The sequence below is a fragment of the Salmo salar genome, chromosome ssa01 (assembly GCF_905237065.1).
Source record: "Salmo salar chromosome ssa01, Ssal_v3.1, whole genome shotgun sequence".
Taxonomy (NCBI): domain Eukaryota; kingdom Metazoa; phylum Chordata; class Actinopteri; order Salmoniformes; family Salmonidae; genus Salmo; species Salmo salar.
In genome coordinates this window covers 128,246,565-128,269,547 of record NC_059442.1, presented here as the reverse complement: position 1 = coordinate 128,269,547, position 22,983 = coordinate 128,246,565, and the positions used below count along the sequence as shown (strand labels likewise).

Sequence of the window (22,983 nt, the reverse complement as noted above, 5' to 3'; positions counted from 1 at the left end):
CCATGTTTGAAAATATGAGTGAGTGGTACTCAGTGATGTTTTGTATTGGATTTGCCCCAAACATAATGCTTTGTATTCAGGACATCATTTATTTTCCTTTTTTTTGTTGCAGTTTTACTTAAGTGCCTTATTGTAAACAGGATGCATGTTTTGCAATATTTGTATTCTGTGCATGCTTCCTTCTTTTCACTCTGTCAATTAGATTAGTATTGTGGAGTAACTACAATATTGTTGATCCATCCTCAGTTTTCTCCCATCACAGCCATTAAACTCTGTAACTGTTTTAAAGTCACTGTTGGCCTCATGGTGAAATCCCTGAGCAGTTTCCTTCCTCTACGGCAACTGAGTTAGGAAGGACGCCTGTGTCTTTGTAGTGACTGGGTTTATTGATACACCATCCAAAGTGTAATTAATAACTTTACCACGCTCAAAGGGATATTCAATGTCTGCTTTTTTTTCCCTTTCTACCCATCCACCAGTAGGTGCCCTTCTTTGCGAGGCATCTGAAAACCTCCCTGGTCTTTGTGGTGAATCTGTGTTTGAAATGTGCTGCTCGACTGAGGGAACTAGTAAATAGTTGTATGTGTGGGGTACAGAGATGAGGTGGTCATTCAAAATCATGTTAAACACTATTATTGCACACATAGTGAGTCCATGCAACTTGTGACTCCTAAACGTAATAATCTTGCCATAAAGAGGTTGAATACTTATTGACTCAAGGCATCTCAAGTTAATCCATTTTAAATTCAGGCTGTAACACAACAAAATGTTTTTTAAAAAACAAGGGTGTGAATACCTTCTGAAGGCACTGTAAGTCTTTGCCAATTGGATGTAGTCATTTACTCTGAATTATTCTGTAAAAGTATCATGTGTTGCATGTAACCTACACTGTAATCGTTTGTGTCAATTGTTTTGTGAGTAATACATCCTGTTAGTTGAATTGAATAAATGCAGCCCTCGTTTTACAGAGCCATTCTTTGATATGAATATAACCTCATAAATTAGTGGAGTCATTGGTAAACCGATCTTTTGATGTACATTTTATGTTATAGGGGTGTATTTTCTAAGCTGTTATGACCACTGTGAAGTACCATTTGATAATAGTATGCTTATTGTTTAAACTGTTACACGTCAGATTACTTTAAAATTGAGACTACAGTAGTGCTCATATTTGATGTTGAAGTCTAATGGTAAATGTTATGTACACTATACACATTAGATTACACGTACTTTACATCTTGGTCTAAGATCAACTAGATAAATTAAAGCTTGGACTATGGGTGCTACAGACAGCACATTAGCCTGTTAAAAATCAGTTATCTTAGAACAAACGTAATTATAGCATCTGAGTGATAATGTGTAGACATGATAATGGAGTCAGATTGATGAATGTAGTTTATTATTAAACACAATTTCAACTCATCTACGTATGCTAGCTGTAGATAAAAAGCGGTAGAGGAAACAAACCCAGGTGTACCGTTCTCTTTTTGTCCCTCACTTTCAGAAACAAACTCAGTCATTTCAGAGCTCTAGTCTTCCTCAATGTCTTATCATTCAGTGGTTGTTGCTCTCATCTCCACACAGAACGCTCCAGTTAAAAATAGACTGTATATCAACTGTACCTCAGGGATATATATATATCCTGTGTCTACAACAGTGTTGTAAACAAACAGTAAGCACAAACTGACATGTTATGTGCTAGAGACTGTAGTCTAGCTGGTCTCATCAAGAAAAGTTACAAATAAACGGAATGCTTAACTCAAATAGAACTATACACACACATACAATCGCGCCGACACACATAAAATCAAGTATAAAACAAAATAGGTATAATTTCATAAATTCCCTAAAACAGTGTTTCTTTAAAACCCATGCAGCAGGTTTCTCTCGCGCATTTCACAGACTTAGTTAAGGCAGCACTGCAGTCGTCATGGCCCTTTTTTCAGAACGTTCGTCAAACATTTCTAAAACTAAAACTCTGGGTCTAGTGTTCGACAACTTACAGAACACTAGACCAGTGGGTAGCTGGCTGCCGTAGCGATGCCACAGTGGTTCTTCCTGTCTTTGGCAATGTGGATGTAGCCTTTGTCTCCCCACTTCTCGCTCCAGCTGAGGAAAAGACAAAACATGTTAGTCCCACAGTTCTAGTTAGCAGGAAATTATAGATTCACTGCTGCTTTAGAGAAATGGATGACTTAGAAAATAGTATCAGGACAACACCAACACCGTATTCAAATAAAGGCAATGTAGAGAGGCATATTCCCCGATGAGGAAATTAACCAATCCCGTGGTGGTGACGTAACAAACAAAAAACATCCCAGGAAGATACTATATACTGTACCTGTTCTTGACAATCCAGAATTTCTTGGCATCTACATCCTCTCCTTCGAAACCGTATCCCACCACCAGAACTCCATGGTCGAGCTGCTCACTGCTGCACTCCTTCTCATAGTAGATGCCTACAGGGAGAGGACATAGTTAAATTATTGGGCTAAGATGCTGGGTTTACCTCAGTATGTAAAACCACCTGATCTCAAACCTAATAGTTGGTTACTTAGCTAGTAACTAGTTAGCTACTAGTGAGCAAAACATGGAAATATTGTTCACAATTTACTTCAAAGACAACACCATTTGTACACGGTGAACAGGACAGTAGACCAGTACAGATCACTGCTACTCAAAAACAGTAGGTAGGGAATCCAATCCTTGCAAATAATGTTACACATAATTTAAGTTGCACCGCTAACTGCTACTCACCAGACTGGTAGAACTGGAAGGAGTTGTGGCTGGCATCGATGGCGACAGCGAGGGGGCCGACAGACGCCACAGCCTTCATCAGAGCGTGCTCCTTGCCACTGGGGATGTCCACGAAGCCGGTTTCATTGACAGCATTGAACTCTGGTCGGTAGTGGCAAAGATAATCATCCTGAGTAACCAGATAAGAACAATGGCCATGATTAGTAAAAACAACATATTCCAAATATTCAAACAGGTCAGTCATTCTTGGAAACATAAATCCCACTGCAATGAAGTGGAAACTCACATTTTCAAAGTTGAAGTTTTAAGTCATTCCAGATCTACAACAAAAACTGCATGATCTGGGACCAGCCTAAAAGAACAGGGCCTTACTTTTAATAAATGCATCTTCATACGCAATTATATTTGAATTCAGACTAATACACTGCTCAAAAAATTAAAGGGAACACTTAAACAACACAATGTAACTCCAAGTCAATCACACTTCTGTGAAATGAAACGGTCCACTTAAGAAGCAACACTGATTGACAATAAATTTCACATGCTGTTGTGCAAATGGAATAGACAACAGGTGGAAATTATAGGCAATTAGCAAGACACCCCCAATAAAGGAGTGGTTCGGCAGGTGGTGACCACAGACCACTTCTCAGTTCTTATGCTTCCTGGCTGATGTTTTGGTGAATTTTGAATGCTGGCAGTTCTTTCACTCTTGTGGTAGCATGAGACGGAGTCTACAACCCACACAAGTGGCTCAGGTAGTGCAGCTCATCCTGGATGGCACATCAATGCAATGCCTGTGGCAAGAAGGTTTGCTGTGTCTGTCAGCATAGTGTCCAGAGCATGGAGGCGCTACCAGGAGACAGGCCAGTACACCAGGAGACGTGGAGGAGGCCGTAGGAGGGCCTTTGTGCAAGGAGGAGCAGGAGGAGCACTGCCAGAGCCCCGCAAAATGACCTCCAGCAGGCCACAAATGTGCATGTGTCTGCTCAAACGGTCAGAAACAGACTCCATGAGGGTGGTATGAGGGCCCGACGTCCACAGGTGGGGGTTGTGCTTACAGCCCAACACCGTGCAGGACATTTGGCATTTGCCAGAGAACACCAAGATTGGCAAATTCGCCAATGGCGCCCTGTGCTCTTCACAGATGAAGCAGGTTCACACTGAGCACGCGGCAGACGTGACCGAGTCTGGAGACGCCGTGGAAAACGTTCTGCTGCCTGCAACATCCTCCAGCATGACCGGTTTGGCGGTGGGTCAGTCATGGTGTGGGGTGGCATTTCTTTGGGGGGCCGCACAGCCCTCCATGTGCTCGCCAGAGGTAGCCTGACTGCCATTAGGTACCGAGATGAGATCCTCAGACCCCTTGTGAGACCATATGCTGGTGCGGTTGGCCCTGGGTTCCTCCTAATGCAAGACAATGCTAGACCTCATGTGGCTGAAGTGTGTCAGCAGTTCCTGCAAGAGGAAGGCATTGATGCTATGGACTGGCCCGCCCGTTCCCCAGACCTGAATCCAATTGAGCACATCTGGGACATCATGTCTCGCTCCATCCACCAATGCCACGTTGCACCACAGACTGTCCAGGAGTTGGCGGATGCTTTAGTCCAGGTCTGGGAGGAGATCCCTCAGGAGACCATATGCCACCTCATCAGGAGCATGCCCAGGCATTGTAGGGAGGTCATACAGGCACGTGGAGGCCACACACACTACTGAGCCTCATTCTGACTTGTTTTAAGGACATTACATCAAAGTTGGATCAGCCTGTAGTGTTGTTTTCCACTTTAATTTTGAGTGTGACTCCAAATCCAGACCTTCATGGGTTGATAAATTGGATTTCCATTGATTATTTTTGTGTGATTTTGTTGTCAGCACATTCAACTATTTAAAGAAAAAAGTATTTAATAAGATTATTTCATTCATTCAGATCTAGGATGTGTTATTTTAGTGTTCCCTTTATTTTTCTGAGCAGTATTGAACACAGGGCTTTACCTTGCCCACATAGGGGTAGGACGCCTCTGTGTCCAGGCCGCCGTTGTCCTGTACATACTGGAACGCCCGGTCCTCGAGACCTCCATTACAACCCTCGTTGCCCTGAGGTCTGGAGCAGTCCATCAGGTTCTGTTCACTCAGAGACACCAGATTTCCAGTCTTCCTGAATAGCTGGCCCTCTATGGCCCCGGTGGAACTGAACGCCCAGCAAGACCCACATGAGCCCTGAGGGTGTAAATATTGTTAAACATCTTGTTACTTTTTCATGCCAGAACACACTGACATGTACATATCACTCCAGTAATAAAAAATATGTATGCAATTTGCCACCTTATCTTCTGTATACTGTAAATTGCAATCATGGTAAACAGCACGCAAACAAGCCAGACAATTCTCTGGAAGTAAAACCTTATTTAGTGACACAGCAGTGTGTGGATGAGTCATGACTCATGAGTGGTTCAGGACTCACCTGGTTCTTGATGGGAGTGACATAGCCCTTCTCTCTCCAGTCCACAGCTTTAGGGGCCTGCAGGTAACTGGGTTCCATGAACAGAGAGCCCTTGTACTTCCTCTCAGTCGTCTGCTTGTAGCCGTTCATGAGCTGCCCAAACTCTTCGTTGGTCTAGGGAGGTTGAAATCAGAACACGTTGAAACGTAATGTCTTCCCTGGCCAGATGTGGTTTTTACCATCTGAATGGGAAATCAATATTTTTTTGTGTCTTAGGACTGTTTTAAAAGTTGTGCACTTAGTCTTTTAAAGATGCACACAGGATTTATGGCTATAAGTAAGTTCAATTCCCTTCTCAGGATAACTATTCCATTCCTGCTTGATAGTTGAAGAAACCTAACCTGCGAGTCTGAATACATTCCTGCTTTCATTGTCAACGCTGACACCTGTGCCTGTGAAATATTTCATACTGTATGTGCTTCAGCCAATCTATGGCATGACAACAAAAAGATACAAATTTAACACACACACAGTATGGGAAAGAGCTGCTGAAAAGTACCTCCTGCTCCACAGTAAAATGTCTCAGCAACAGACGTGGACAGAAGCTCACTGGAACTGATATCGGCACCTGATACTTTCTACTGCTTGAGTTCCTGCACCTCATAGAACATTAGCTCAAAAGTCCTGCAGGGTTCCTGGATATAAATATATACAGTACAGGCCCCCAGAATGAGTACCGGCACCCATTTCATCCATGTCAAGCACTGCTCAGCAAGGTGATTCTTCTTACCATGTCACCAAAGTGGTTCATGCCCAGACGGTAGGAGTGTTTTCCCATAGAGTGGTCCAGGTTGTGCATCTCAATCTTCTTCAGGTTCTTTTCCCAAACCATCCTCCTCCAGCCTTCCTCGCTCTGTAACAATGAGTGAAAAACAGTGAGAAAATATACACAATCATATACTGTCCCAGAACTATGGGCACAATCCTTGCAATTAATGATATACTGCATAAGGTGTAATTTACAGCTACATGTACAGTGGGGGAAAAAAGTATTTGATCCCCTGCTGATTTTGTACGTTTGCCCACTTACAAAGAAATGATCAGTCTATAATTTTAATGGTAGGTTTATTTGAACAGTGAGAGACAGAATAACAACAAAAAAATCCAGAAAAACGCATGTAAAAAATGTTAGAAAATTATTTGCATTTTAATGAGGGAAATAAGTATTTGACCCCTCTGCAAAACATGACTTAGTACTTGGTGGCAAAACCCTTGTTGGCAATCACAGAGGTCAGACGTTTCTTGTAGTTAGCCACCAGGTTTGCACACATCTCAGGAGGGATTTTGTCCCACCCCTCTTTGCAGATCTTCTCCAAGTCATTAAGGTTTCGAGGCTGACTTTTGGCAACTCGACCTTCAGCTCTCTCCACAGATTTTCTATGGGATTAAGGTTTGGAGACTGCCTAGGCCACTCTAGAACCTTAATGTGCTTCTTCTTGAGCCACTCCTGTGTTGCCTTGGCCGTGTGTTTTGGGTCATTGTCATGCTGGAATACCCATCCACGACCCATTTTCAATGAGCCTGGCTGAGGGAAGGATGTTCTCACCCAAGATTTGACGGTACATGGCCCCGTCCATCGTCCCTTTGATGCAGTGAAGTTGTCCTGTCCCCTTAGCAGAAAAACATCCCCAAAGCATAATGTTTCCACCGCCATGTTTGACGGTGGAGATGGTGTTCTTGGGGTCATAGGCAGCATTCCTCCTCCTCCATACACGGCGAGTTGAGTTGATGCCAAAGAGCTCCATTTTGGTCTCATCTGACCACAACACTTTCACCAGTTGTCCTCTGAATCATTCAGATGTTCATTGGCAAACTTCAGACGGGCATGTATATGTATTCTTGAGCAGGGGGACCTTGCGGGTGCTGCAGGATTTCAGTCCTTCACGGCGTAGTGTGTTACCAATTGTTTTCTTGGTAACTATGGTCCCAGCTGCCTTGAGATCATTGACAAGATCCTCCCGTGTAGTTCTGGGCTTATTCCGCAGTGTTCTCATGATCATTGCAACCCCACGAGCTGAGATCTTGCATGGAGCCCCAGGCCAATGGATATTGACAGTTCTTTTGTGTTTCTTCCATTTGCGAATAATCGCACCAAATGTTGTCACCTTCTCACCAAGCTGCTTGGCGATGGTCTTGTAGCCCATTCCAGCCTTGTGTAGGTATACAATCTTGTCCCTGACATCCTTGGAGAGCTCTTTGGTCTTGGCCATGGTGGAGAGTTTGGAATCTGATTGATTGCTTCTGTGGACAGGTGTCTTTTATACAAGCTGCGGTTAGGAGCACTCCCTTTAACAGTGTGCTCCTAATCTCAGCTCGTTACCTGTATAAAAGACACCTGGGACCAGAAATCTTTCTGATTGAGAGGGGGTCAAATACTTATTTCCCTCATTAAAATGCAAATCAATTTATAACATTTTAGATATGCGTTTTTATGGATTTTTTTAATTGTTATTCTGTCCCTCACTGTTCAAATAAACCTACCATTAAAATTATAGACTGATCCTTTCTTTATCGATGGGCAAACGTACAAAATCAGCAGTAGATCAAATACTTTTTCCCCCCACTGTATGCACCAATTGATCAATTTGAGCCCCTTGTTGAGAGCAGTGGAGGATGATGGGAGGAGTCATAGGAGGACAGGCTCATTGTACTGGCTGTAATGGAATTAATGGAACGGAGTCAAACGTGGTTTCCAAATGTTTGATAGCATTCCAATAATTCCAATCCAGCCTTTACAATAAGCCCATCCTCCTATAGCTCATCCCACCAGCCTGCACTCGTTGGGAGCTTCTGAGGGGTTACTATGAAGATGTGCTCCTCTACTTGTGCTTAAACACCCACCTCATGGTAATTCTTGCTGTGCAAGTTCTTCCACAAGTGCCAGTGGCCCTCCAACTGAGAGTCAAACATAGGGGCCGCAGACAAAGCACTCATACAGAGCACCAAGACTGCCAAGTACAGGGACATTATGGTCAAACAGCTGTGGAGAGAGAGAGAGAGAGCAGAGCTCAGTCAGCCTTGTGTTATTAGTGTAAAGAAGCTATATAGTATAAAATGTTGAATTTGTACCTTTGAAACAACGGCAGATCTTCAACATTATATAAACACACACACCACAAAAAGTCTGGGCAGCACCTCCTATTGGAGAGTTGCTCTAAAGCTATCAATCTGGTCTCCCATCCAGGGTTTTAACCAAGGCCCGCTTAGCTTTGACATGTCACTGACTACTACCAATGTGGTATAGTGTGAATGATTGAGAAATCTCAATAAAAAAAAGTTGTATTTAAAAAAAATGTATATTCGCTGTTACTATCCAAGTCATTACAAAGGGTAGCTTTAACAGAGAAAATGGAATTTAACCCTCCTTTATAAGTCCAATAAATCACTTGTGAAGTCATCAACAGCTATTGTTTTAATTCATCCCAGGGTTCACAAACACATCACCTTGCACTTTCACCATCCTGTGAAGTTAATTCATCATCATTGATTTAATCTGCAGCCTATGAAACTGCATGCTTTCCCAACGAGTAGTAGAGGGAGGTCCACACTACTACTCCAAGTTTACTTCCATATGATGGTTATTATATTCACCAACAATCACATAATTAATTTTACTGAAACAAAAAGACTCCACCTTGTCTAGCGTATTTTGTGTTGTCGACATTTGGAAAGTAAACTGAAAAGTTGTTTCCATCAGGTGTGTCATTACTTTTATCCGACATGTACTTTACTTGCTATACCACCGTTGGATGGAAATGTGGTTTGGGAGAACAAAACAAAAAAGCCCCCTTCCAAACTACCCTCCGCTCGACACAGCCGAGTCGATGGAAGAAAAAAATAAAACATTATATGGAACGTTTTACTAGGATACTACACTACCGGTATTCCAAATTAAATAAATTGATATCAATTCCTTTATGTGATATCCAGAAATATTTGAGGGAATGTTTGGTAACAGCCGGCAGAAAAAGCAACATCAGAAACGGTAGACTAATGTTGTTTGTCTGTATCAATCAAATCAAAGAGTAAATGTCCATAACCAAAGATCCTAACACTGTACAAACAACATTATCAAAAGCCGTACTTACTTTTTCCTGTCAATTTGCAGTAGCAGGGTGATGATTTCTGCTGCTGCTGTTGTGTAGTCAGTGTACTAGACACGACACTTTATACAGCCAGCTATATGTCCTATAGTGTATGGGGGGGGGGGGGGGGGGCTGGCTTGTGATTGGCAGAAAGGGGACCGTATATCACACTACCACACACACACACAAACACATCTTTTTCCCTTGCTTTCTGGCTGCCCTCCCGCTTCCCTTCTAAGTTAAAGTTAGTTTATTTGTCATATAAATATTGATATACATGGAGTACACAGTCCAGTGAAACGGTTACTTGCAAGTTAACCTCTTGACAATGCAACAACAGAAAAAGTAAGTAGCTAAGGGCCCGATTCCGACTTAGGAAATTATGCTTTTCTTACGCACGCCTTTACTACGCACTTACCAGTAGTTGGTATTCAGACTTACCTTATGAAGGTGCATAACAGGCTTTGCCGACATGGTTCCGTTGCGCATGCTGAATAAATGTAATTCGACCCCTGAAAACCCTCCCACTTACTGGCCAAAATATTTTCTCGTGGAGTTTTCATTCAATATGGTTTTCAGTACATTTATCTTAAGCCATCCCTTTGAATATGGTGTGCATTGTAGTTAGAATTTTGTGGACAGACATGAGAGAACAGGTTCAGGATATTAGGGATCAATGAAAGAAATCCATCTAAATATATGTATATTCGCCTCCGTTTCTGCACCAATTGGTAAATACTCTGATCTTGTAGATTATTTAGGTTTAGGAAAGTATTTATGAATCATAAAAAACTGCTTTGGAGAGCCTTTATTCACGAAAAAAAGAAAATGGTGGTTTGATTAATTCAGAAAATTGTCACATTCAGTTCTTCAACCCTTGGTAATGTTGGAAGCAGGAGCGGAAATCCCGGGGGGGACGGGGGGGACACGACCCCCCCATCCTGGGAAAAATATTATTTGTCCCCCCCAATATATCACTGAAACATAACTATGTAATTTAAATAATATTAATAATACGCAATGAAAGCAATTGTGCTGATTATAGACACTTAATAGCGCGTTTTTAAGTTTAAAAAGATTGCGACCCCCCCCACCCTTTGCCTCACAATGGTTTGATCCACTGCCAGTTCCTTAGTTTGCTAGGTAACAGAGAGGTCGTATCTACTGTCTGAAAGGCACTCAATGCACGTAACTGCCGTGAGGTTAATCCAGTCAATCGCGCACACACACTAGCTGAATATGCAGAGCTAGCGCGCAAATATTAACTATTAAGCTAGCTAGTACCTATTCCATTTATGTGGCGTCGTCAAAGATGGAATCAGCATGCAGATGATGTAAGTTAGTGCTTCAAAGTCCCTGTGATAAGGTTAGCGATAAACTGAAATCCAAACTGAACAGAACTACACTCTCTTCTACCATTGTCTTAAATATATTTAATGGTCTCGTTGCAAAAGCTAAATTGTCGCAAGTGAACTTTTATTTATTTTATTTCACCTTTATTTAACCCGGGTAGCAAAGATTATAGCAAACACCACTGAAACTGAATTGGTGCTCGCTAGCTTTGCAAATTCAGCTATTGTTGGAAGCCAGCCAATATGAAACAAACTATTAAAATTACAAAAGGTTGCAGCATATGTTGTGTAAATGGTGAACTCATACAGCTGTCAACTCTTGTCATTTTAATCCATTTCACATTTGCTAGCTACCTTTTAGATCGAAGCCCAAATAGAATGATTGAAGATGATAGAAGCCCATCTCCTAATTTAAATAACCTACACACTGTGTGTGTAGCCAGCCAGCCAGCCAGCCAGGTAGAAAAATGGCAGAAAAATAAAAGACGGACATCAGAGTATTTTTCAATACACCAAAACGCATAGTAAGAACCCTAGTAGCCTAATATCTCAAAGACTAGTTGATAAAATGCTCATAAGAAAGAAATGAAATTCTAATGGAAATGTTTCACAATGATGTCATTAGGCAGAGCAGGCAAAGATGGTACACAGACAGCAGAGTTGGGGACAGATATGCAGGGACAGACTGGCAGAGACAGGGAGTCTCAGGTAAGTTTGTTGAGTCTTTGCTTGGCAACATTATGAAAGGTTCTCAATTTTTTTGACTTGTAAAATAGGAACATAATTGGAAAATGCCATGGATACCCCCACTCTCAACTTAAACTGGTGACTGAACTAAGATTTGTTAAAGGCAACGGTATTGCTGTTGTGATTAGTTGTGTAGTTTTGGGTACCGGTAGTTAGGATTACGGCAAACACCTTATTTCTTTGGTTCCTCAATATACATTTACCATATTACAATGTAGGCTATGTGTTACAGCACTACTTTTGGTGTCCCCCTCAGGAATTGCTCTTGAGAAAATGTCATGTAATTGTCCCCTCCAAAGTTGATATCAGATTTTCGCCCCTGGTTTGAAGATTAGTGTACATAAAATTATAATAGGAAGAATAGTGTACAATAGTAGGCTATACCCTCGTCTATTGCCTGCACTAACCATGGAACTGTGTGATGCCACGGCCAAGTATTGTGCCATGCGTCAGGTTCAAACTGTTCTGGCTTGGTCTGCACCCTGCTCCGTAACGATTTAAGATATCTGTGACCAACAGATGCATATCTGTATTCCCAGTCATGTGAAATCCATAGATTAGGGCCTAATGAATTTATTTCAATTGACTGATTTCCTCATATCAACTGTTATTCAGTAAAATCAATGAAATTGTTGAATGTTGCATTTATATTATTGTTCAGTATAATTAAATCCAACTTGAAAGACTCCTGATATCCGAAGTCCTTGCTGATTCTCTCTATTAAAACTTCTTTGGGATCGGTGTCCCGTCCACGGGACCGTTAAGTTAACGTAGGCTAATGTGATTAGCATGAGGTTGTAAGTAACAAAACAAAAAAATCCCAGGACATAGACATATCTGATATTGACAGAAAGCTTAAATTCTTGTTAATCTAACTGCACGGTCCAATTTACAGTAGCTATTACAGTGAAAGAATACCATGCTATTGTTTTAGGAGAGTGCACAATTTTGAACATTAAAGTTATTAATAAACAAATTTGGCTCATTTGGGCAGTCTTGATACAAAATGTTGAACAGAAATAGAATGGTTCATTGGATCAGTCTAACATTTTGCACATACACTGCTGCCATCTAGGGGCCCAAATCTAAATTTCACCTGGGCTGGAATAACACATTATGGATTTTCTCTTGCATTTCAAAGATGATGGTACAAAAAAAAATACAAAAGAACGGTTGGTTTTTTCTTTGTATTATCTTTTACCAGATCTATTGTGTTATATTCTCCTACATCCCTTTCACATTTCCACAAACGTCAAAGCGTTTCCTTTCAAATGGTACCAAGAATATGCATATCCTTGCTTCAGGGCCTGAGCTACAGGCAGTTCGATTTGGGTATGTCATTTTAGGTGAAAATTAAAAAAAGGGAATTATCTTTCACTATTTCCTTATTTTAGAAAATAGTATCTCTCTGGGTCTGTGCTTCTCTCATTTTTTTTTCAATTTAGATGCCTATTGCTACAGTATGAGAATGCATCGCCTTGCAGTTTTTGGTGGAAATGTTTTCACCACAGCTTGTAGGTCCAGGTTGCGAGCCCAATTGTTTTCTGTACTGAGTATTGACAACCCAGACAGTCTTTCCTGAGATGTTGTGCTCCTGAGGTACTTCTTTATGAGTTTTAGTTTAGAAAACAATCTCTCTGCAGAAGTGACAGTTGCAGGGATGGTTAAAAACAGCTGGATTGCAGTAGCAACATCAGGGAAACTGGGCAGAAGTGATTAGTGCTTCAAATACAGCAGTTCTGCAAGATCTTTAATTGAGCATCTCGTATTCTCCTTAATTTCCAGCCGCAACACGTTATGGAAAGATATTAACTGTATAGGAAGCTCTGGGTACAAGTCGTCTGGATACTGGGCAGCCAATAAACTGGCAGATGCAAAGAGATTATCATCTTTAGTGGATAACAGTTCTTGACGGCTCAAACAAGAAAGCGGTTTGTGATTTCATTCATACTGGTGAACCGGCGTTTGAGTTGTGTGGTTGCAATATCAAAGTAGCATTGAACACAGACACTGTAAAATGTTCCTCTGCATTCTGAAGCCTGTTTTTGTGCATCACTTGGTCTTGCCTTTTGTTTATCCATCCCACTCTCCGTATCCGAGTTCGACCTGCTGATTCAACTTACTTTTTTGAACTTGATCGCCCATTAAGTGAGTAGTCTGGGGCAGGCTGTCTCCTGCCGTTGAGCAATAGGCCAATTAGTTGCACGACAATGATAGGCCTATTGTCTCTGGCTCACCTACTACCAATGTAGATTATTGTAAAACACAAAAGCTTCCTACATGTGAAAATTAAAAAGGTTGAGTTGATTAGATTAGAATATGGGTGTGTTGTTCCTACCTTTTGTTTTCACTAGCAAAGTGCAAGGAATTGTTAATTCAAATTATGGGTGAGTTTCCTCTTGAATTTGGTAAAAAGGGAAGTGAATTCGCTCATTTGCTTGTTAGCAGCCCTTGTGTGTATCAGACACACAGTTTTTCTCTTAGAGATTATATTTCTCACCCATCTACACACAATACTCCATAATGACAAAATGAAATGTTTCAAATGTAGAAATGTTTTCAAATTGATTGAAAATGAAATAAAGAACATCTAATTTAGCCTACATAAGTATTCACACCCCTGAGTCAATACAGTACATGTTAGAATCACCTTTGACAGCGATTACAGCTGTGAGTATTTCTGGGTCAGTTTCTAAGAGATTTGCACACCTAGATTTTACAATATTTGCACATTTTAATTTTTTTAATTCTTCAAGCTCTGTCAAGTTGGTTGTTGAACATTGTCTAGACAGCCATTTTCATGTCTTGTCACAGATATTTAAGCCAATTTAAGTCAAAACTGTAAATAGGGAACTCGGGAGCCAGTGGTGCAATATATTTAAGTAAGACTTCTTTAAAGTACTGCTTAAGTAGTGTTTTGGGGGGTATCTGTACTTTACTATTTATATATTTGACAACTTTTTACTCCATACATTTACCCTGACACCCAATAAGTAGTCATTACACTTGGAATGCTTAGCAGGACAGGAAAATGGTCAAATAACGCAATTATTAAGAGAACATCCCTGGTCATCCCTACTGCCTTTGATCTGGCGGGCTCACTAAACATACATTCTGTAACAAGGGTCTTCTAATGGGGACCAAGACGCGGCGTGTGACGTGCTCGCATTCACTTTTATTAAACTCAAAAACAACAAAACAACAAAACGACCGTAAACAGTCCCATCAGGTGCAACATACACAAAACAGGAAACAACCACCCACAAAACACAGGAAAAAACACCCCTACTAAATAGGACCTTCAATTAGAGGCAACGAGGAACAGCTGCCTCCAATTGAAGGTCAACCCAAGAAACTAAACATAGAAATGGACATACTAGAATAAACATAGAAATATACTAACATAGAACATAAACCAAAAACCCCGAAACACATAAAACTAACACCCCCTGCCACGCCCTGACCAAACTATAATAACAAATAACCCCCTGTACTGGTCAGGACGTGACACATGCTTAATTTGTCGGGGGTGTTGGAGTGTGCCCCTGGCTATCCATCTGGTTTGCTTAATATAAGGAATTTGAAATTATTTACACTTTTCCTTTTGACACTTAAGTATATTTTTGCAATTACATTTACTTTTGATACTTAAGTATATTTCAAACCATACTTTTAAACTTTTACTCATAGTATTTCACTGGGTGACTTTCACTTTTACTTATTAAGGGATCTTTTCTTTTACTCAAGTATGACAAATTAGTACAATTTCCAGCACTGTCAGGAAGATTATTGTCCTGCTGAAATGTGAATTTGTCTCCCAGGTGTTTCCTCAAAGATTGTGTCTGTGCTTAGCTCTATTTCGTTTATTTTAATCAATAAAACAAACTCCCTAGTCCTTGCCGATGACAAGCATACCCAGAACATGATGCAGTCACCACCATGTTTGAAAATATGAAGAGTGGTACTCAGTGATGTGTTGTATTGGATTTGTCCCAAACATAATGCTTTGTATTCAGGACATCATTTCTTTTCCACATTTTTTTGCAGTTTTACTTAAGTGCCTTATTGTAATCAGGATGCATGTTTTGCAATATTTGTATTCTGTGCATGCTTCCTTCTTTTCACTCTGTCAATTTGATTAGTATTGGGGAGTAACTACAATGTTGTTGATCCATCCTCAGTTTTCTCCCATCACAGCCATTAAACTCTGTAACTGTTTTAAAGTCACTGTTGGCCTCATGGTGAAATTCCTGAGCAGTTTCCTTCCTCTACGGCAACTGAGTTAGGAAGGACGCCTGTGTCTTTGTAGTGACTGGGTTTATTGATACACCATCCAAAGTGTAATTAATAACTTTACCACGCTCAAAGGGATATTCAATGTCTGCTTTTTTTCCCTTTCTACCCATCCACCAGTAGGTGCCCTTCTTTGCGAGGCATCTGCAAACCTCCCTGGTCTTTGTGGTGAATCTGTGTTTGAAATTCACTGCTCGACTGAGGGAACTAGTAACTAGTTGTATGTGTGGGGTACAGAGATGAGATGGTCATTCAAAATCATGTTAAACACTATTATTGCACACATAGTGAGTCCATGCAACTTGTGACTCCTAAACTTATTTAATCTTGCCATAATAAAGAGGTTGAATACTTATTGACTCAAGACATCTCAATTTAATTCATTTTTAATTCAGGCTGTAACACAACAAAATGTTTAAAAAAACCAAGGGTGTGAATACCTTCTGAAGGCACTAAGTCTTTGCCAATTGGATGTAGTCATTTACTCTGAATTATTCCGTAAAAGTATCATGTGTTGTATGTAACCTACACTGTAATCATTTGTGTCAATTGTTTTGTGAGTAATACATCCTGTTAGTTGAATTGAATAAATGCAGCCCTCGTTTTACAGAGCCATTCTTTGATTGAATATAACCTCATAAATTAGTGGAGTCATTGGTAAACCGATCATTTGATATACATTTTATGTTATAGGGGTGTATTTTGTAAGCTGTTATGACTACTATGAAGTACCATTTGATAATAGTATGCTTATTGTTTAAACTGTAACACGTCAGATTACTTTAAAATTGAGACTACAGTAGATCTCATATTTGATGTTGAAGTCTAATGGTAAATGTTATGTACACATTAGATTACACGTACTTTACATCTTGGTCTAAGATCAACTAGATAAATTAAAGCTTGGACTATGGGTGCTACAGACAGCACATTAGCCTCTTAATAATCAGTTATCTTAGAACAAACGTAATTACCGTAATTTCCGGACTATAAGCAGAAACGTTTTTCCCACACTTTGAAACTCGCGGCTTAAACAATGACGCGGCTAATATATGGATTAATCCCGCTTTCAAAAAAAATGTCCCCAAAAAAACACATTCTGTAACATGCTCAGTTTTTTTGGGCGGCATGAAGCTTTCATTAGACCAATGAAATTGCTGAACGGGTTAAGGTCAAACAACTTTTTTGTTTACTGTTTAGATTAAATCGAGCGCTCTCAAACATCCCATCATTCTTATTACGGTAGTCATTTTGTCACCCGCATCATGGCAAAGACACAGAGAAATGCAAATAATGCAGCTTGCAAGTTGAAGGCGATTGATCTGGCTGTTGGAAAAGGAAATAGAGCTGCTGCACGGGAGCTTGGTCTTAATGAGTCGATGATAAGACGTTGGAAACAGCAACGTGAGGAATTGACTCAGTGCAAAAAGACAACTAAAGCTTACTGCTAATTTTGTATTACAAGCCGTGTTTCGTTAAAGCCTGTGTAAAGTTAATTTGTTTCAATGTACCGGTAGGCACCTGCGGCTTATAGACATGTGTGGCTTATTTATGTTCAAAATAATCCTTTTTTTTTTTTTTTTTTAATTCAGTGGTTGCGGCTTATATTCAGGCGCGCTTAATAGTCTGGAAATTACGGTATAGCATCTGAGTGATAATGTGTAGAGATGATAATGGAGTCAGATTGATGAATGTAGTTCATTATTAAACACAATTTGAACTCATCTACATGTGTGTTAGAATGTTATACAACTCCTAACACCACCCTGAGGCATATCAGTCTCTGCATCACTAGGCTCTTGTCTAGGCATTATCATTCAATGCCTTTACTCAAACACTAGCTGTAGATAAAAAGCAGTAGAGGAAACAAACCCAGGTGTAGCGTTCTTTTTTTGTCCCTCACTTTCAGAAACAAACTCAGTCATTTCAGAGCACTAGTCTTCCTCAATGTCTTATCATTCAGTGGTTGTTGCTCTCAGCTCCACACAGAACGCTCCAGTTAAAAATAGACTGTATATCAACTGTACCTCAGGGATATATATATATCCTGTGTCTACAACAGTGTTGTAAACAAACAGTAAGCACAAACTGACATGTTATGTGCTAGAGAATGTAGTCTAGCTGGTCTCATCAAGAAAAGTTACAAATAAACGGAATGCTTAACTCAAATAGAACTAAACACACATACAATCTCGCCAACACACATAAAATCAAGTATAAAACAAAAAAGGTAGAATTTCATAATTTCCCTAAAACAGTGTTTCTTTAAAACCCATGCAGCAGGTTTCTCTCACACATTTCACAGACTTAGTTAAGGCAGCACTGCAGTCGTCATGGCCCTTTTTTCAGAACGTTCGTCAAACATATCTAAAACTAAAACTCTGGGTCTAGTGTTCGACAACTTACAGAACACTAGACCAGTGGGTAGCTGGCTGCCGTAGCGATGCCACAGTGGTTCTTCCTGTCTTTGGCAATGTAGATGTAGCCTTTGTCTCCCCACTTCTCGCTCCAGCTGAGGAAGAGACAAAACATGTTAGCCCCACAGTTCTAGTAAGCAGGAAATTATAGATTTACTGCTGCTTTAGAGAAATGTATGACTTAGGCCATAGTATCAGGACAAGACCAACACTGTATTCAAATAAAGGCAATGGTAATGTAGAGGCATATTCCCCGATGAGGAAATTAACCAATCCCGTAGTGGTGACGTAACAAACAAAAAACATCCCAGGAAGATACTATGTACTGTACCTGTTCTTGACAATCCAGAATTTCTTGCCATCTACATCCTCTCCTTCGAAACCGTATCCCACCACCAGAACTCCATGGTCGAGCTGCTCACTGCTGCACTTCTCCTCATAATAGATCCCTACAGGGAGAGGACATCACTAAATTAGTGGGTTAAGGTACTGGGTTTACCTCAGTATGTAAAACCACCTGATCTCAAACCTAATAGTTGGTTACTTAGCTAGTAACTAGTTAGCAAAACAGAAATATTGGTCACAATTTACTTCAACGACAACACCATTTGTACACGGTGAACAGGACAGTAGACCAGTACAGATCACTGCCTCTCAAAAACAGTAGGTAGGGAATCCAATCCTTGCAAATAATGTTACACAATTTAAGTTGCACCGCTAACTGCTACTCACCAGACTGGTAGAACTGGAAGGAGTTGTGGCTGGCATCGATGGCGACAGCGACGGGGCCGACAGACGCAACAGCCTTCATCAGAGCGTGCTCCTTGCCACTGGGGATGTCCATGAAGCCGGTTTCATTGACAGCATTGAACTCTGGTCGGTAGTGGCAAATATCATCCTGAGTTACCAGAGAAGACCAATGGCCATTATTAGTAACAAACAACATATTCCAAATATTCAAGCAAGTCAGTCATTCTTGGAGACATAAATCCCACTGTAATGAAGTGGAAACTCACTTATTTTTCAAAGTTGAAGTTGTAAGTCATTCCAGATCTACAACAAAAACTGCATGATCTGGTGTAACAGTTTAGCTTCCGTCCCTCTCCTCGCCCCACCCCGGGCTTCAATCAGGGACCCTCTGCACACATCAACAACTGACACCCACGAAGCATCGTTACCCATCGCGCCACAAAAGCCAAAGCCATTGCAGAGCAAGGGGAACAACTCCTTCAGGTCGCAGAGCGAGTGACGTCACCCAATTAAAACGCTATTAGCGCGCACCACCGCTAACTAACCAGCCATTTCACATCGGTTACACTGGGACCAGGCTAAAAGAACAGGGCCTTACTTTTAATAAATGCATCTCCATACGCTATAATATTTGAATTCAGACTAATAGAACACAGTACCTTGCCCACATAGGGGTAGGACGCCTCTGTGTCCAGGCCGGCGTTGTCCTTTACATACTGGAAAGCCAGGTCCATGAGACCTCCATTACAGCCCTCGTTGCCCTGGGGTCTGGAGCAGTCCACCAGGTTCTGTTCACTCAGAGACACCAGATTGCCAGTCTTCCTGAATTCCTGGCCCTCTATGGCCCCGGTGGAACTGAACGACCAGCAAGACCCACATGAGCCCTGAGGTGGTAAATATTGTTAAACATCTTGTTACTTTTTCATGCCAGAACACACTGACATGTGCATATTACACCAGTAATAAAATATATATGTATATGCAATTTGCCACCTTATCTTCTGTATACTGTAAATTACAATCATGGTAAACAGCACGCAAACAAGCCAGACAGTTCTCTGGAAGTAAAACCTTATTTAGGGACACAGCAGTGTGTGTGGATGAGTCATGACTCAGGAGTGATTGAGGTCTCACCTGGTCCTTGATGGGAGTGACGTAGCCCTTCTCTCTCCAGTCCACAGCTTTAGGGGCCTGCAGGTAACTGGGTTCCATGAACAGAGAGCCCTTGTACTTCCTCTCAGTCGTCTGCTTGTAGCCGTTCATGAGCTGCCCGAACTCTTCGTTGGTCTAGGGAGGAAGAAATCAGAACACGTTAAAACAGATGTGGTTTGTAATTAACCATCTGAATGGGAAAAAAAAAAAAAAAAATCAATATTTGTTTTGTGTCTTAGGACTGTTTTAAAAGTTGTGCACGTAGCCATAAATCCTGTGTGCATCTTTAAAAGAATATGAGTAAGTTTCAATTCCCTTCTCAGGATAACTATTCCATTCCTGCTTGATAGTTGAAGAAACCTAACCTGCGAGTCTGAATACATTCCTGCTTTCATTGTCAACGCTGACACCTGTGCCTGTGAAATATTTCATACTGTCTGGGCTTCAGCAAATCTATGGCATGACAACAAAAATAACCAGCTATAGCACACACACAGTATGGGAAAGAGCTGCTGAAAAGTACCTCCTGCTCCACAGTAAAATGTCTCAGCAACAGACTTGGACAGAAGCTCACTGGAACTGATATCGGCACCTGAAACTTTCTACTGCTTGAGTTCCTGCACCTCATAGAACATTAGCTCAAAAGTCCTGCAGGGTTCCTGGATATAAATATATACAGTACAGGCCCCCAGAATGAGTACCGGCACCCATTTCATCCATGTCAAGCACTGCTCAGCAAGGTGATTCTTCTTACCATGTCACCAAAGTGGTTCATGCCCAGACGGTAGGAGTGTTTTCCCATAGAGTGGTCCAGGTTGTGCATCTCAATCTTCTTCAGGTTCTTTTCCCAAACCATCCTCCTCCATCCCTCCTCCCTCTGTAACAATGAGTGAAAAACAGTGAGAAAATATACACAATCATATACTGTCCCAGAACTATGGGCACAATCCTTACAATTAATGATATACTGCATTAGGTGTAATTTACAGCTACATGTATGCATCTATTGATCAATTTGAGCCCCTTGTTGAGAGCAGTGGAGGATGGTGGGAGGAGTCATAGGAGGACAGGCTCATTGTACTGGAATTAATGGAACGGAGTCAAACGTGGTTTCCAAATGTTTGATACCATTCCAATAATTCCAATCCAGCCTTTACAATAAGCCCATCCTCCTATAGCTCATCCCACCAGCCTCCACTCGTTGGGAGCTACGGAGGGGTTCCTATGAGGATGTGCTCCTCCACTTGTGTTTAAACACCCACGTCATGGTAGTTCTTGCTGTGCCAGTTCTTCCACAAGTGCCAGTGGCCCTCTAACTGAGAGTCAAACATAGGGGCCGCATACACTGCACTCATACAGAGCACCAACACTGCCAAGTACAGGGACATCATGGTCAAACAGCTGTGGAGAGAGAGAGAGAGAGAGCAGAGCTCAGTCAGCCTTGTATTTTCAGTGTAAAGTATCTATATAGTATAAAATGTTGAATTTGTACCTTTGAAACAACGGCATATCTTCAACGTTATATACACACACACACACAACAAAAAGTCTGGACAGCACCTCCTACTGGAGAGTTGCTCTACAGCTATCCATCTGGTCTCCCATCCAGGGTTTTAACCAAGGCCAGCTTAGCTTTGACATGTCACTGACTACTACCAATGTGGTATCGTGTGAATGATTGAGAAATCTCAATAATAAAAAAAAAGATATATTTTTTAAATCGCTGTTACTATCCAAGTCATTACAAAGGGTAGCTTTAACAGAGAAAATGAAATTTAACCATCCTTTATATAAGTCCCAATAAATCACTTGTGAAGTCATCAGCAGCTATTGTTTTAATTCATCCCTGGGGTCACAAACATCACCTTTCACTTTCACCATCCTGTGAAGTTAATTCATCATAATTGATTTAATCTGCAGCCTATTAAACTGCATGTTTTCCCAACGAGTAGTAGAGGGAGGTCCACACTACTACTCCAAGTTTACTTCCATATGATGGTTATTATATTCACCAACAATCACATAATACATTTTACTGACACAAAAGACTCCACCTTGTCTAGCGTATTTTGTGTTGTCGACATTTGTAAAGTTTACTGAAAAATTGTTTCCATCAGGTGTGTCATTACTTTTATCCGACATGTACTTTACTTGCTATACCACCGTTGGATGGAAATGTGGTTTGTGAGAACAAAACAAAAAAGCTCCCTTCCAAACTACCCTCCGCTCGACACAGCCGAGTCGACACAAGGAAAAAAATATTAAACATTATATGGAACTAGGATACTACACTACCGGTATTCCAAATTATATAATTTGATATAAAATAATTGATGTGATATCCAGAGATATTCGAGGAAATGTTTGGTAACAGCCGGCAGAAAAAGCAACATAAAAAACGGTAGACTAATGTTGTTTTTCTGTATCAATCAAATCAAAGAGCAAATGCCCCTGGTAAATGTCCATAACCCAAGATCCTAACACTGTACAAACAACATTATCAAAAGCCGTACTTACTTTTGCCCGTCAATTTGCAGTAGCAGGGTGATGATTTCTGCTGCTGTTGTTGTGTAGTCAGTGTACTAGACAAGACACTTTATACAGCCAGCTATATGTCCTATAGTGCATGTGGAAGGGTGGGGGGCTGGCTTGTGATTGGCTGAAAGGGGACCTTTAATCACACTGCCGGCCCGCTGAAAGATCATTTAAAAGATCTCAGGTCCCGCCCGGTGTAAATATCCCAGCATGTGATTCCTGACCACGTGACCATTTCATCAACTCCCTAAAGATGATCCATCAAATTTTATTAAACATCTTTATTGAGTTTATTCGATTACTGGGAAACAAAAGGGTAAAAAGATACATTGTAACATCGAATCAGTTTCCCTTAAAATGTTTTCATTTTCTGTTACTTTGAAACAGTTCTCTCATCA

At 40.9% G+C, this 22,983-nt stretch overlaps 2 protein-coding genes across 2 annotated transcripts; both read right to left on the bottom strand.

The window, feature by feature from the left end:
- Positions 1 to 1,484: 1,484 nt before the first annotated feature.
- Positions 1,485 to 9,441, bottom strand: LOC106561982 (procathepsin L-like). Its single transcript, XM_014126489.2, has 8 exons — positions 9,343 to 9,441; positions 8,096 to 8,234; positions 5,985 to 6,107; positions 5,216 to 5,368; positions 4,747 to 4,971; positions 2,758 to 2,926; positions 2,342 to 2,459; positions 1,485 to 2,109 (listed from the first exon to the last, which is right to left on the bottom strand). The coding sequence occupies exons 2-8, from the start codon at positions 8,219 to 8,221 to the stop codon at positions 2,010 to 2,012; spliced, it is 1,014 nt and encodes a 337-aa protein (XP_013981964.1). The 5' UTR covers positions 8,222 to 8,234; positions 9,343 to 9,441; the 3' UTR covers positions 1,485 to 2,009.
- A 7,974-nt stretch (positions 9,442 to 17,415) lies between these two features.
- Positions 17,416 to 22,751, bottom strand: LOC106561975 (procathepsin L). The gene is made up of 8 exons (XM_014126476.2): positions 22,568 to 22,751; positions 21,313 to 21,451; positions 20,805 to 20,927; positions 20,033 to 20,185; positions 19,558 to 19,782; positions 18,881 to 19,046; positions 18,480 to 18,597; positions 17,416 to 18,243 (listed from the first exon to the last, which is right to left on the bottom strand). The coding sequence occupies exons 2-8, from the start codon at positions 21,439 to 21,441 to the stop codon at positions 18,144 to 18,146; spliced, it is 1,014 nt and encodes a 337-aa protein (XP_013981951.1). The 5' UTR covers positions 21,442 to 21,451; positions 22,568 to 22,751; the 3' UTR covers positions 17,416 to 18,143.
- Positions 22,752 to 22,983: the final 232 nt, after the last annotated feature.